The 16,364-nt window shown below is 50.3% G+C and overlaps 1 protein-coding gene across 3 annotated transcripts in view; it reads right to left on the bottom strand.

Annotated features, from left to right (window-relative positions):
- Positions 1-2,211: 2,211 nt before the first annotated feature.
- Positions 2,212-16,364, bottom strand: part of FBXO34 (F-box protein 34) — a 58,087-nt gene continuing 43,934 nt past the window's right edge. For all 3 annotated transcript variants that reach the window (XM_079993044.1, XM_079993043.1, XM_079993045.1), the window contains 2 exons: positions 6,344-6,553; positions 2,212-5,019 (listed from right to left, as the gene is read on the bottom strand). In XM_079993044.1, coding sequence (XP_079849170.1) covers positions 2,931-5,019; positions 6,344-6,423 — 2,169 coding nt within the window. In that variant the 5' untranslated portion in view covers positions 6,424-6,553 and the 3' untranslated portion in view covers positions 2,212-2,930. The remainder of the gene's footprint in view (positions 5,020-6,343; positions 6,554-16,364) is intronic.

Below are 16,364 nucleotides of genomic sequence, written 5' to 3'. Positions count from 1 at the left end.
AGGAAGCTGCCATATACCAGTGTTCCATCTACCTCAGTGCTGTCTACACAGGCTGGCAGCAGCTCTGCAGAATTTTAGGCAGGGAACCTTTCCCAGCCGCCCTGCCTGGAGATGCTGAGCATTGCACCTGGGACATTCTGCACGCAAAGCAGAGCTACAAGCCTTTTTGACCTTTTTTCATCTTGGAAGCTCTTCTCAATTCCCCCCCCCCCCACACACACACCTTATCAACATCCTCTTTTCCAGTGTGAAAATGTATTCCTCACAGGGAACAAAGCAATAGTGCTTCCTCTATCTCAGAAACCCAGCCCATCAAGGAGAACCTAAAACACTGGCCTTGCATAATACCGTCGTGGTGACTCATGCCAAGTTAGATATTTTCTCAGAAGACTTTGCTACCAGTTAAACTGCCTCAACCTGGCCATAGAGATGGTTGGCACTTTTGCTCCTAAGTGAAACACAACCATTCTTCTTGTTGATTTTCAAATTAACTGCTATCTATGAAACACTCCAATGGGCCGCGGGTGGCGCTGTGGGTTAAACCACAGAGCCTAGGACTTGCCGATCAGAAGGTCGGCGGTTCGAATCCCCGCAATGACGGGGTGAGCTCCTGTTGCTCGCTCCCTGCTCTTGCCAACCTAGCAGTTTGAAAGCACGTCAAAGTGCAAGTAGATAAATAGGTACCGCTCCGGCGGGAAGGTAAACAGCGTTTCTGTGCGCTGCTCTGGTTCGCCAGAAGCAGCTTGGTCATGCTGGCCACATGACCCGGAAGCTATACGCCGGCTCCCTCGGCCAGTAAAGCGAGATGACTGCCGCAACCCCAGAGTCGGCAATGGCTGGACCTAATGGTCAGGGGTCCCTTTACCTTTACCTATGAAACACTCCAACGTTTTCAAAAATGTTTGCTGCTCATCTTGATTTGGTGTCCTCTGCAACCTTGAAACATATACCGTCTACTACATAATTTAATCTACTACTTGATTCTACGAATAAAATACACACTTTTTCATTAATCAAAGTTAGCTTCCAGAGCTGGAGGGAAGTTGCTTCTCAAAACAAAAGGTTGTTCCACCAGTAAAATCCATGTGTGTGGCAAGAAGCGACTGCGCTCGAGGCAGCTGCAACCTGCCTCTGATCAAAGTGTGCAACCGTCTATTACTTGGGAGTAAACTCTATGAAGGTTATGTAACTCCGAATGCCTAAATATTTAGAAAACATCAGCGTGCCCATGTTGATTTTGAGCATTCCAGAAAACCTCGCCTGAAATGTCTGAAAATTGAGTGTGCGTTCCATAGCATAGGTGCACATCTGTTTTTTTTTGACATTTGCAAAATTAAATTGGAAATGGTTGAGATTCACATTTAAATTTCAAAATCCAGTTAGTTTTTCAACACCCCCACCAGCCTAAATATACATCTCCTGGCTAAATACAGAGGGATTGTATCCAATGGCTGCATGAGTGGAAGGTCATGAAACCAATCTTGTTCTTTCCCTCCTCTCCCTGAAGCTCCTTGTACAGTGGTGCCCCGCAAGATGAAAAACCCGCTAGTCTTGCGAGTCTTGCGATTTTTTTCCGCTCCCCCCCTTTTTCTAAGCCACTAAGCCGCTAATAGCCTTTTAGCCGCTAAGCCGCTAATAGCCGCTAATAGGGTTGCTTCGCAAGACGAAAAAACCGCTAGACGAAGAGACTCGCGGAACGGATTCTTTTCGTCTTGCGAGGCACCACTGTATCCCCCCTGGGGTTCCCCCTGAACTGTGTGGGCCGAGTCACACACAAACACACAACCTCAAGATAGGGGAAGTCATTCAAAATCAGGTGCAAGATCCCTCAATTACATAAGCTGTCTTCATTAGGCAAAACAAGGCAACTGCCCCAGGTGGCAGATACATCCTCTTCTCCTATGCACAAGGGCTGTGTGGCCTTGTCCTGGATGCCCTAAACTAACCTGCTGCCTTCTGGTGTAGTGGAAGATTCTTCCGTGCTGGTGGCTGCATGGCAAGACCCAACTACCAGTCCATGGGCTTGGGTATGCAGAAAAGGGAGGGCACACTATCCTGCCCCAAGCAGCAAGGTGTCCTGGGCTGGCCCTGCTTCTCTGACCGTAATGCAGAGCACTTTCACACAGCCAGAATGCTTGCAATACTACCCCTTTTTAAGAGAGAGAGCGTTAATGAGGAAAAATCTTGAGAGGAAAACAGAGGTGAGCAAGATTCAGAATGCACATTTTATTTTAAGGTAAAAAAAAAAAAATGAAACAAAAACCAGGTGAGGTGGGCATGGGAAGCCAGAGCTTTTTCTCAACACTCTTCGCTCTAAGAAAAACACCCCTCTTTCGCTTGCTGCCACCCTAAGATATAACAAATATTTGTTCTAGCCTATTTTTTTAAGGTTGTCCAGTTAAACAATCTTTTCGAAGATTCCTCTTTTACCTATTTAGAGTTTCCTTCCAGAAACATTTTCAATATATATTTATATTTATATATATTTATATATGTATATTTTTGTACAGGATATACAGATTTGAAAATGAGACACAGTTGTTGCTTTTTACAACGACGACGACACGGGACTTGTAGCCGCAACACTCTCGTAGCTGCGTTGTAGTGATCTTCAACGTTGGTCAACCAGCTGTCAAGTCACTCTGATGGACAAGGAGATTCTGGGAATATTATGTACACGGAAGGGCTATTTCTCTCTCTCTCTCTCTCTCTCTTTCTCTAAAAGGTTAAAAAAGGCTCTTGTGATTTAGAAGTCATGTGCAGTTTCTTCATAGCCCTGTGGAAGCGGGAAATAGAAAGGGGGAGGGGGACCAAACAAAAAAACCACCCACAAAATTATATACAGTGTAAACATCACAAGGCATAAAACATCTTTTCCCCTCCCCACCTAGGAAGTGAGGCTCCACAAAGACTGCGCCAGGGAGGGCATGCTAACAGTCCTCTTCCGCCTCCCTGGGCTTCTTGTGCAGAGCACGGTTAAAGCTGTGGCAGGCAGGCACCCAGTGATTGTCGTGAAGGCCGAGCCTGCAGCCGGGGACGCTCCTCTGGGACCTGTGGCAGCACATCCAGTAGCCGGGTCCGTAGGGCAGCGCTTGGCAATAGGGCTTGGGGTGCCAGCGGCACAGCGAGACGTCGCCCTTGGTGTACTTCTTCTTGCACTGCTTGCAGGGGTCTTCGCGGTAGCGGGGGTCGCGGACCCAGCGGGAGTCAGCCGGCCGGATGTTGTAGTACCCGATAAGGAACTTGAAGTACCCGCAGGTACACTTGAGTGCCACCAGGCTGCGGGTGGGCAGAAGCCCAAAAATCTTCACGATGATGTGGTGCGGAAGGAAGAGCAGGTACTGCTGCGGCTCCAGGAGCTGCTGGATTTTGAACCTGGTCTCCAGGAAGTCGTGAGATCTCTGCCGCTTCAGGCGCGAGGAGGCGAGGGCCTGCGGGGCGCATTCTGAGGGCGCCTCCTGGGGCTCCCCGGGAGCAGGGGCGGGCAGGGGCGGGGCTTCATCGCCCAGGGAGGTGTCCTTCCCTTGAGGGCCCACACGGCACTCTTCGGGGAGGGTCTCCCCCGAGCGCAGGCACTCCTGGGGAGGCTCACACCTGGACAGGAGCAAGAAGAGTCTGCCCGGAAGAGGGTCTTTGCCCAAGGCGGCGTCGGAAGGCTGGGCGGGTCTGCATCCGGCGTCCCTCTTGGTGACAGAGATACTAATGCTTACGGACTCTCTCACTCGCGCGTTGGGAGCCAGGCTGGGAAGAGTGGCTAGCTCCTTCGGCGTACAATCAACCGTCGCTTTTCTGCTGTGCAAGGAATGTGGGGGCGCCTGAGCAGCTTCCGGATATGTGGATTTGTTCACCTTCTCAGAACCGAGCCAGCCACAGCTAGAGGAGACCGACCCTCCCTGCTCGAGCACGAGAAAGCCGTTCCCAGCACGGGTGTCTACGATCGAAGATAGCTGGCCTTCCAGCAGCGGACAGGGCTCTTCCTGGCTGGGAGCTTCTGGGGGCGCCTTGCCGGCGTCGTTCTCCGGGGGCGCCCCGCTCGCCAGCAGCATCCGCCCCACGTTCCGCCGGAAGCTGTTGTTCCTCGAGAGCGACCCTGCTTCGCGTTCATTCTGGCGCCGGAGACACTCCGACTCCAGCTTGGCCACCATGTCCAGCACTCGAAGGGGCTCTGCCTGCTGCTCCCCATCGCTGCTGCTGCTGCCACTGCTGCTGCTGCTGCTCGCCCCACAGGCTGCCTTTTCAGAGGGAGCTTCGCAGACTCCCGAGGTGGGGAAAGGTCCGGGAGAGGCTAGGGGAGCGGCTTTGGGCTGGCCAGGGAACTTGGTCACAGCAGAGGCACTGGGGCAGTTTTTGGAGCAGTCGGCCAGCAAGACGCTGGCTCTTTGCTCCAAGAAAGCAACCATCTCAACGACCGACAGGGGCCGCCCCGGGAAGCCCCCCTCCAGGCTATCATTCACATTATGGACAGAGCAGTGCTCGATGCCGCAGGCAAATGGCTCAGGCTGGTAGCACCTCCCGCTGGCCTCCCTCATCCTTTCCAGGTGGACCTTGGCCTTCTTGATATCCAGCGACTTTTTCCTGCGCTTAGTGGACCTCCCGTCGATGTCCCAGGTGCTCTTGTTCTTCACGGAGAGCACCCGGGTGCGGTCGCCACATTGCTGGGCCGCAAAGAAGGCGACCTTCTCCTTAGTGTTCCCCGGCTTCACGATGGCCCAGATGTCCAGTGGCCCCTCTCCATCGTCCCCCTGGTGGATGGTGGCCGGGAGGGCGGCTCTCCTCTCCTTCCCGCTGGGCCCTTCCGCATGGCTCCTGCTGCTGCCGATGGTGTTGGGGGAGAGGGTCCCCAATGGCTTCCGGAGAGAGGGGGCTGGAAAGAGGCTTGGCTCGGGGCTGCTGGGCTTCTCCTCTTCTGCCAACCTCGGCTGGCTCATTGGTGGGCTTCGGGGAGGGTCCAGGCTTATTTCCAGAGGCCGTTCTTTCTTCTGTAACTTGAGATAGGGCTTTAAGTGCATGCCAGATATTCTAGGAAAGAGAGAGAGAAATGCACAGATTAAAAACCGAGACCATTGCTGATTTTTGAAGGGTGCTTTTGTACACAAGGAGCCGGGAGCTGAGAGATCAAGGAGATGGGATACCTTTTTTATAGAGTAGGTAGGGAGTTGTGTGTTCATACATGCACATGTGTGCGCACACACAAACACATGTGTGTGAGAGAGAAACTGAGAGTGGACGACACCCCTGGCTAAAGTCAATGTTGGTTGGGGCTGGTGGAAGATCTAGTCCAAAATACTGGGGGGAGGGAGGTATTAGTTTGGGGAAGGCTCTGATATAAATTGGACCCTAAAACTACAGGAAGAAGGAATTTCAGTAACAGTGAACAAACTCATTTTCGGCCTCTCAAGACTCAGTTCATTTTTCAAATTGATTATTTGTTTGGATTTTATTTCTAAGGCTGAGCGGAAGACCCGTCATCCTGTCAGGACTTCAGAGCAGAGAATGCTGACCCAGAATTACCTAAGCCATGACCTTAGCATGATTTCTCAAGCACCCATGAATTTTTGGAGGAGTCTGGCATCTTCTGTTTTAGAACGAGGGAGTTAGGAATGAAGGCCCAGACACACTTCTTAGGAGGGCATCTTGACAAAGGCACATTTGTTATATTCCACTGACCACTGCTCTTTCTGGCTTTTCCTTCCTAGGGTGCTGGGTTTTTAAAACCAATCATTGTTGTCATAAGCTGTTTCGAGAGTCCTGCTTTGGCAGCAAGGGACACAAATATTTATAATGAAGAACAGTGGTACCTTGGATCCTGAACGCCCTAGAACTCAGAAGCTTTGGCTCCCGAACGCCGCAAACCCGGAAGTGATTGTTCTGGTCTGCAAATGTTCTTTTGGAACCAAAACGTCTGACGGAGCTTCCATGACTTCTGATTGGCTGCAGAAGCTTCCTGCAGTCAATCAGAAGCAGTGATTTGGTTTTCGAACGTTTTGGAAGTTGAACGGACTTCCAGAACAGATTCCATTTGACTTCCAAAGTACAACTGTACATACTGGGAAAATAGCTGACTTATCTTCTGCTTCTTGTTTTCTAGTCAGCCACCCAGTCTATAAAAGACCATAGCCTTTCCCTCTGCAATTCTGACACAAACTGCCTTCATCGTAGAAGACATCAGAGTCACCTAGGACCCAAAATAAGTCTATAAATTGCCAGGAATCCAGTGTTCCTCCCCGTTTCCTTGGGATCCTTGCTTAAAAATGGGTTTTTCAGCCACCAAGAGCCTATCGGAAGGCAGCTGAGGTAGAAAGCGTTTGCCCAGGAGAAATGGGGGCTCTGCATCTAACCGTACCGTTTGACCGGGTGTAACGCGGAGGATGTGGAATTCAGCAGTTCCCGGTGGAGGCCAGCTCGGCAGGAACTCTTCATCATAACTCTCCCCTCCTCCTCCACCTGCGGCAGGTTGTCACAGCCAATCCATCCCGGTCCTCTGGCGGGGCTCCTGCCTGAACTTATCTCGCTCCACACGGCGGTCAACTGGGTCTTTGGCACCTAAAAAACGCTGGGGGGGAAATGAAAACAGGCGTTGTTAGAACGCATCAAAGATACACAAACCATTGTGCATTATGCACACCAGCGGCATTGCGGCTGCTATTAAGGGAACTGCATGTTTAAACATAAAAATACAGGAAGGTGCCTTACAGGGGTCAGGCAACTGGCTCACCTCATGCAGCAATGTCTATTTATTACAGTGGTGCCCCGCAAGACGAACGCCTCGCAAGACGGAAAACCCGCTAGACGAAAGGATTTTCCGTTTTGGAGGCGCTTCGCAAAACGAATTTCCCTATGGGCTTGCTTCGCAAGACGAAAATGTCTTGCGAGTTCCTGCGGGGTTTTTTTCCCTCCCCCCCCCCCTTTTCCTAAGCCGCTAATCAGCTGATCCGCTGATAAGCCGCTTAACAGCTGATCGCTAAAAGCCGCTAAACCGCTAATAGCGCTAATCCGCTAAGCTGTCAATGGGCTTGCTTCGCAAGACGAAAAAACCGCTATACGAAGAGCCTCACGGAACGGATTAATTTCGTCTTGCGAGACACCACTGTATTATTTATCACATTTATGTCTCACTTTTTACTCCAAGGAGCTGAAGGCTAAATACAAGGTGGTTCTCCCCCTCCTCGTTTAACCACCACAACGAACCTGTGCGGCAGACTGGGCTGAGAGGCAGTGACTGGCCCAAGGTCACCCAGGGAGCTTCATGGCCCAAGTGGGGATTTGAACCCTGGTGTTGCAAATCCTAGTCTTGACACTCTAACCACTGCACCACACCGTTGTTGGACTGCAACTCCCCGGTGGTCAAGGATGATGGGAGCTGCAGTCGAGTAATACCCAGAGGGCACCAGGTTCCACACTCCTGCTTATAGATGACTTTGGGTGCAGCCTACAGAGTTGACACCCACCAGCCTGCCCGGCCTGATGCCTTCCAGTTGTTACTGCACCCAGACAGGATGGCCAGTGGTCAAGGATGATGGGAGATCATCCCATTGCCACCCTTGGTCTACAATGACTGGTAGCAAATCTCCAGGGTTTCAGATAGGAGTTTTGTCTCCCTGGCAATGTATGGCGGTGTATGGGGTGTTGGGGGCGGGGTAGTATCTCTGCTGGGAGACACATCGTGCTCTTTCTGGGACACTTTGTCCACCTTTGGTCCCCTGCACTCAGCTCTCGCCTGTGGCTCCTAGAAGCTGTCAGCATGCCACAGTGGCCACACCCCGGGAAACAGCTTCAACTGAGTGGCTAAACCAGGTGAGGGGAGCTGATGGGTGTCAAACTCTCAGTGAGTTAAAAGGCTAAGGAGTAAACTTGACACAAAGCCTGCTGCATGGTGCCTTGTACACCTCCTTGCAGCAACTCCTGCAGCCAAGCTGGTGCCAAACACATTGCTCTGCTTTCCTTTGGACCACACCAGCCAGGCTAAGATGGGGGTCTTGTCACCTGGGCAGCCCAGAAGCTCCATATGCACCATCCAGGCTTGAGACCCAGGGATGTCACTTAGGTGCTGCTAACACAGCAAAAACAACGCGGGAGGCAGCAGTTACGAGTTGCTGGTCTCTGCAGCTGCAGCAGGCGCTGTGATTCTCCAGCAGACTGACTTTGCCCCAGAGGCACGCTTCCTTGTCTCTCAGGACAGAGGGAGGGCAACAACCTGGGACCTCCTGCCCACACAGTGTATATACTCTGCACCTGAGCTGCAGTCTAATGTCCCATCCTCCCCACCCCATCTCCTGTGACAGCCACACACGTTCTCAACTGCACTTTGGGAAGAAGGATGCTGTGGCATCGAACAGCTTGCCATTGTCTTTTGGCAAAGGATGGGTTGGTCCTATAATATGATGTTTCACCCTTTTTCTGGTCCTTGGACCCCTCACATTATAGGGAAGCAGAAAGTAGGAGCAGCAGAACTCCTTATGCTGCTGACTTTCAAAATCTAGGCAGCATATTGGATTTCAGAGGAGTACCGGCTGACACACCACAGGAGCGACTGCCTTTGGTAGCCCCTTGGGCCGAGGAAACTGCAGAATGAGCACAAGCACTTTCCCCCAATCTGCTCCTTACAGCATGTGTGCCTCTCCCTCTTCCACACACCTCCCCCCTCCCCCAATTCACTTGAGTGTAGGATTGTTGTTTTTCCACACAAGAGCGTTTGCCGCCACACTGGAGAGAACCTGGAGGGACGCCTGGAAAACGTCAGACACAAACACGTGACCTGCAGGCAGAGCCCAGGGTGGAAAACAAGCCCTGAGCTGGAAAAAAATATATGGATTAGTCAGTGCCAAGGCAGTGGAATGTCATCTGGTTAAATACTTGTTGGTATCTAGGAAATCGTGCCACCGAGTTGCTAAACAGGCCGTACTGGCAATTAGGTGGCAGCTCGGGGCTTTGCAAGCCTTCATCTCTGCAGTGCTGCATCCGGAATCTTGTCAAGCGCTTCAGAACGACTCTCTTCCTGCACTCAATCCAAATTTCTGCAGATCTAAAATCCCTGACTAAGCAGACACAGGCGTAGGTCTGCCACCACACTAAGAGACTGTAATACATTTCCGAGCACAATTCAAAGTGTTGGTGCTGACCTTTAAAGCCCTAAACAGCCTCAAATCCGTATACCTGAAGGAGCGTCTCCACCCCCATCGTTCAGGTCCAGCTCCGAGGGCCTTCTGGCGGTTCCCTCCCTGCGAGAAGTGAGGTTACGGGGAACCAGGCAGAGGGCCTTCTTGGTGGTGGCACCCACCCTGTGGAACGCCCTCCCACTAGATGTCAAGGAGATGAGTAACTACACGACTTTCCAAAGATATCTGAAGGCAGCCTTACTACTACAAGATATCCCTTTTAAACAAGGCGCTGCCAACTCTTTGCCAAGCCCTTCCCCCCCCCACCTGGCCAAAGCCCCTCCCTTTATACCTTAACCACCCCTCCTCTTCCCCCTCACAGCTTGCCGGAAGCCACCACCCCTCACAATTTGTCCGAACCCCCAGCATCTTTTAAAGGAGGGTAGAAGGCGCTTCCGAGAGCCGTCTGCCCAAGCGCACACTGTTCTCCTTGAGAGAGCGGTCTGCCAAACTAGTCTCTGGTGTGCCTCCCGCATGCCTTTATGCAGCTCTTTTCGGGTGCCTGCCAGCCTTGCTGCCTGCTTGTTTTCCTGCTGGTCTGTCATCACATTGGAACTGCCATGGCCACCTGTTGGTGGCCATGGGAACTGCAGTCAGATGACAGACTTACAGTTTTATTATCTAGCAAGAAAACAGTGTGCCTAGTCCTCGTGATCAAACGGAAATGCTTTTACGGTGCCTCATGATGATGGAGAACCCAAGAAGGGTTCTTGCAGTGATTGAGAGGGGGCCTCACCAGTGCCCTGTTCCGCTCTTTGCCCTCCTCACATTGCTCCTATTCCCACTGCCCGTACTACGCATCTCAGCTCAATATCTGTGCACTGTATGCCTTCCAGACCCAGCACTGCTGTCCCCTTCATACTGTTCTCCAGAAGCCACTTTACAAAAGCACGAGAGAAGTACTGGGCACCAACAGGGCTTTGAGATCATAGCTGAATACGGGCAAAGATTCAGTGGGAAAGGACAAATGCTGCAGCATCAGAGGTGGCTCCAAGATATTGCTGCCTCCTGACCCTTTCTCAGCCCTAACCCGGCCCTCCCCCAACATGCAGGCACAAGCAAACCCCAACAGGAGGCGCTGGGATGTTTACAGAATACCACCAGCAGCGATAGACTCTGTGTTATTGTACCCTGTCTGGCTAGATGGAAAATGACTCTCCATTTGAGGGATGATGATAAGGGGCAAATTCACGTGCGTTATCTTTGTGGAACAGATGAGATGCTGAACGGCATTCTTGCCGACAGAAATTCACTCACACCTCCTTTGTGTAGGGGAAGGCCAGTTCTAAAAAATAGTGTACTATCTTGTCCTTTGTGTTGCCTCTTATCTGCAGTGTTTTTCTGGAAATAAACTCTCTTAAGCCACAGCCCATATGCGTGTGTGTTTTCAATCAAATGTGAGCAGGTGGTTAGCGTATCTCACCCTGTGAAAAGCAACTGAACTCAGCACCAAAATGAAGCCCTGACACCTTCACTTCTTCCTGGAAAATCACCCTTATTTAATTTTTCTGCTTAGCCACATCCCTGTGTTACTATATATACCGTATTTTTTGCACCATAACACTCACTTTTTTCCTCCTAAAAAGTAAGGGGAAATGTCTGTGCATGTTATGGAGGGAATGCCTACGGGTGGCATGCCTACGGATTTTCCTCCTCTAAAAACTACGTGCGTGTTATGGTCGGGTGCGTGTTATAGAGCGAAAAATACGGGGTGTGTGTGTGTGTGTGTATACATATATACACATGGGTTGGGGGTAAAAAATAAAGGTACTAGTCCATAAGGAGAAGAAAACCAACAGTTCAGCAATAACTTTATGGGACTAACCAACCTGTCACAAAAGAGTGGCAAAGCTTTTGGATTCTTCATCAGGAAAAAATGTTACTCAAAGCAGGAGAGTAAAGGAGAGACTTTATAAAAAGAAAAAAGAAAAAGAGGGAGGAGGGACAAAAATTAGGTTGATGTTGTAGCCATGAGGGCAGCCTAATTCTTGTACAATTTCCCCCCTCTTGCCCCTCACCCACTACTTTGTGTAGGATCTTGCCTGCTGAAGAGTGGACGCAAATTGGACATCAGGAATGGCAATATCCATAAACGCTAGTGGGAAAACATCTCAACCTCCCAGGCCGCTCCGTAGGTGGCTGCTCTGGAAGAAGTGAAGGACAACATGAAACTGCCAAATTCATCAGGACGTTTAATGCCATCACTTGTGGATTAACTGGAGACAAACAATTTTTTTAATCACACCACATGTGTTAATTGCTTACACAGATAGCAATATCTGAGTTATCTTGGACTGTTTCTTGCAAATGTGCAGGTGTTAATACAATCATCTCAGTAGCAATCGCTAATCTGCCACTACGAAGGCTTAAAGGTGTGCCTATTTAACATATATATTAAGTTCCAATTATCACCGGCTGTAATTTTTGCATCTCATTCAACTCCCACCTTAAAGCTTTCTTCTTTCTATACCTGCCAACTAAAATGCCACCTTCGTGTACCTGATGAAATGGGATTGAGTCCCCAGTCTGATTGTTCCATCATGGTTACTCCCATAAGAAGCAGCGCAAGACCGTCCTCAAACTGGTCCCAATTTTGCAGAAGGTTGCTCTGCATCCTGAACTCTTCCATTCCAGCAGGCAATGGGAATTCAGCATGGGATACAACTTGGTGGAAAGAAAAGACCCCTTCAGGTCCCCATGAGAGCAGTTGGGGGTGTAGGTGGTACTCACGGGGCAAGAGAGGATGGTGAGGGAATGGGGGTCAGTGCACAGGAACCAGAGGGAGCCCCGTTTCCACAAACTCGGAAGGTTCTGAGATGTAGGGAGCAGACTCGGAGTCAAGGCTTAAAAGGGGAGAAGTGCTGAGGTGCTGGGTCTGCAGCATCTGGGCTTGATGAGGCCGTGGGAACCTCACCTGTCCTGAGCCTAATCCAGCTGAGGAATCACAACCCTCCCCCCAGAGCTAATGAGCCCCACCTGGCCAGCTAGGGAGCTGGGTTGTGGGCCTTTGCCTGCCTCAGTCCCCCAGAGAAGGGTTTATCCAATCTTGGGTCTCCAGCTAGCAGGACCAGTGGAGACCCAAGTATGGGAAACACCGTCCTAGAGCGTACCTGCCACTGCTCCCTATGCAACGGAAAGAGCAGAACACACACAAAAGTATACTTTTTTTTTTTGCAAAAGAGACACAAAACTTTGGATTTACGAGCATGCTTAAGTTCTCCAATATTAAAAGCTCAGGGGAAGGCATCAGTATTTTTAATTACAGGTTCTTATGGGAGTTTTCTTTCTACAGATTGTTTTCCTCCTTCTTTGTATTCCTGCTTGCGTGTTCTCAGAGATGGAGGTCCCTGGTCCATGTGCACTGACCTTGCCCTTCTCTGTTGCCCTGTGAGTACTTTCCAAGCCCCCAACCTCTCCTTCTCCATCCCCAGCTTGCCCCAGAATGTACCAATCACGACTGCACCCCTCGCTGGGATCCCCTTCCTCTTCCCCATTGTCCTGCTGGTTTGTGACACTGAACTGAACCTCGACTGCGTTTCCTGACTTTGGACTTGGCTTGCTGCATTGAACCTGGACCGTATTTCTGGACTACTTGCCCCGGACTACTTGAGACTGTATACACCACCAGGACTGGTTGCCAGGTACACCGGGGTTCAGGACACCAATGATCAAGGATGATGGGAGCTGCAGCCCAGCAAAATCTGGAGGGCACCACATTAGCTACCCCTGCCATACAGAAACACTGCACCTGCACAAACACACACAGCTACAACTGGCCACAAGGTTTGGCCAAGGCTCTCCAATCCCACATGCCTGAAGCCACGCATGCCAGCATGTATAACCATCACCTGTGACAGAGTTTGGAGGCCCCCTGCAACCATTTCACTGCTGCAGGTCGTTTGTAAAGGTCCCTCAGTCAGAAAGTAAGAATTTCGAGGCCAGTGGTGTTTCAAAGAGGGCCAGATTTGATGACATGAAGGGCTGTGAGGGCCAACCAAAGTTGTTGACCTTTTTTAAGGGTTGAAGTTGTTGAGGTTTTTTAAGGATTTCACCCCATGTAATAAACCACCAGAGGGGCTGGATTAAACCAACCGGCGGGCCAGATTAGGCCCCCAAAACAGATTTTGGACATGCCTGTTCTAGGCGGTCGGTCTTTGTAATCTGTAACAGCAGAAACAAGGAGTCTTCTGATACCTTATGTTCAAAAGCACCGCTTCATGGCTGATAGAGCGTGCCATTTGTATGCACCCAATTAGGCTTCAGGGTGGCTTGATGTGGTAGATGAAAGACATTCAACCAGGATATTCAATTAAATGTTCTATCTGTTCTGGTAATCAAAGCATCTCAACCTGATGGGCCTTTCAAAAAGTCACTAGGTTCTTTTGAGATTCAAATCTAACTAGGGCCAAAGCTTAGGAGATGCCCGGGAGGACTATACAAGAACAGCAGCAGTGCCCACCTCCAGGGAGATCAGGGGCTTTGGGAGAAAAATAAGCAGCCATTCTCCACATTGCTAACTTTCCATCGAAAGCAGAAAGTGACTTGCAGCTTAAGGAATGTTGATAACTGAGGTTTTATTTCCTACTTGCTCTCTCGCGTCCTCCTGAATAACCTGTTTTTAAGGCAAAATGGGGGACACCTCAAGCCTTGATTCAAAGAGCTGGCAAAGCACTTGTCACTGCAAACACTGAATCTACACACATTTCCAGTCTGGCAGGATTTGGATTCTGCTGCTTCTGGAAGCCAAGCTGTTGATGCAGCAAGAAGGGAGGAAGATTTAAGAGCTGAAAAAGGAACTGGGAACCATTCAGATATTTGGGAGGCAGCATATGCCCAGGAAACACTATGAGGAAGGTCCAAAGCAGCTCAGAGGCAGAGCTGCATGCAAAAGACTCCAGGGTTCAGTCTCCAGCATATTCGGGTAGGGCTGGAAAAGATTCCCTGCCTGAAACCTTACAAGAACTGCTGCCAGTCCGTGTGGACAATACTGAGCTAGATGGACCAATGGCTAGACTCAATGTGAGGCAGCTTGGCATCTTCCCATGGCCTCGGACACTTGTATGAATTCTGAGAACCTTATGGCTGGTTTGCACATCCACACACTGCCACGTAAATTACATTACACGGGATGGCTTGCAGGTGGACAGTGCAAACTGATGCTCCAAGGTTGCGTTTGAAACAGATCCTTGTGAACAGTGCACTCACAATTCAGGGAAGCCAAACGACAAGTAAGAGATGCCGTGAAACTTAGCAGGTTCAGGGGGATCTTGGTTTCCCCCTGATGTCTGGAAGAGCACACAAAAGAGCTGGAAAATAGGACCAGGAAGCACTCAGCCCATGCCCATCACCAACCCCAGACTCTGCGTCCACCTAACTTTCAGGTAACGACAGGGAGAGTTTGGGCAAGTTACACTCTCGGCTACCTGTTGTTTCAGAACTACATCAAGAGTGGCTGTTTGTGAATGTTTAACCTATGGTTACCAGATTTTTTTCAATGAATCCAGGGACCCCTCCCCCCTTTTTTTGAAGCTGAGTAGCAACAGGGAGTCAGTAGTGGGGATGGTGAGGCAAAAGATAGAATCACAGAATCATAGAATCATAGAGTTGGAAGAGACCACAAGGGCCATCGAGTCCAACCCCCTGCCAAGCAGGAAATACCATCAGAGCACTCCTGACATATGGTTGTCAAGCCTCTGCTTAAAGACCTCCAAAGAAGGAGACTCCACCACACTCCTTGGCAGCAAATTCCACTGTCAAACAGCTCTTACTGTCAGGAAGTTCTTCCTAATGTTTAGGTGGAATCTTCATTCTTGTAGTTTGGAGCCATTGCTCCGTGTCCACTTCTCTGGAGCAGCAGAAAACAACCTTTCTCCCTCCTCTATGTGACATCCTTTTATATATTTAAACATGGCTATCATATCACCCCTTAACCTCCTCTTCTCCAGGCTAAACATGCCCAGCTCCCTTAGCCGTTCCTCATAAGGCATCGTTTCCAGGCCTTTGACCATTTTGGTTGCCCTCCTCTGGACACGTTCCAGTTTGTCAGTGTCCTTCTTGAACTGTGGTGCCCAGAACTGGACACAGTACTCCAGGTGAGGTCTGACCAGAGCAGAATACAGTGGCACTATTACATCCCTTGATCTAGATGCTATACTCCTATTGATGCAGCCCAGAATTGCATTGGCTTTTTTAGCTGCCGCGTCACGCTGTTGGCTCATGTCAAGTTTGTGGTCAACCAAGACTCCTAGATCCTTTTCACATGTACTGCTCTCAAGCCAGGTGTCACCCATCTTGTATTTGTGCCTCTCATTTTTTTTGCCCAAGTGCAATACTTTACATTTCTCCCTGTTAAAATTCATCTTGTTTGTTTTGGCCCAGTTCTCTAATCTGTCAAGGTCGTTTTGAAGTGTGATCCTGTCCTCTGGGGTGTTAGCCACCCCTCCCAGTTTGGTGTCATCTGCAAATTTGATCAGGATGCCCTTGAGTCCATCAACCAAGTCGTTGATAAAGATGTTGAATAAGACCGGGCCCAAGACAGAACCCTGTGGCACCCCACTAGTCACTCTTCTCCAGGATGATTTCCGGCATCGAAAAAAGACCCTGGGCCCAAGCACACATGCATATTGTATAAAGGTGCAAAGCCCTTCTTTTGCACCCTGTGAAATATAAATGCGCAGAGGTTTTTAAAAAACTGGGCAACGGCAGCCTGCCCACAACTCCCGAGCCTCCCCCGATCAGTCAAAACAAAGGGGGAAGGGGGCAAGAGATCTGTACCACCAGACGTCCCCAGTTCCCCTTCAGCAGTGGCAGCGGCAGTCAGCAGCCCGGAGCCAGCCTGGTAGTGCATTTGGCTCTGGCTGGCTTCAGGAGCTGCTTGCTGCTCGCTGCCATGGCGCCTGCCAGTTTGCCTCCTGGAAGTCCCCATATGATGTGTCTTGTGCACAACACATCATATGGGGACTTCCGGCGTGGAAAAATGTTGGGCACCACGGTAGCAAGCAGCTCCTGAAACCGGCCAGAGCCAACTGTGCTACCAGGCTGGCTCCGGGCTGCTGAGGCTGCCGCTGCCACGTTTCCCAGGACAGATTTGCAAATCTAGGGGCATTCTGGAGACAGAATTTGTCCAGGGACAGATTTGCAAATCCAGGGACTGTCCCCAGGAACCAGGGACGTCTGGTAACCCTAGTTTAACCCCCACCTCTAAAAAGG

This window comes from Podarcis cretensis (assembly GCF_951804945.1).
Source record: "Podarcis cretensis genome assembly, chromosome: 1".
NCBI classification, from domain to species: Eukaryota; Metazoa; Chordata; class Lepidosauria; order Squamata; family Lacertidae; genus Podarcis; species Podarcis cretensis.
This window is presented reverse-complemented; position numbering and strand designations above follow the sequence as displayed.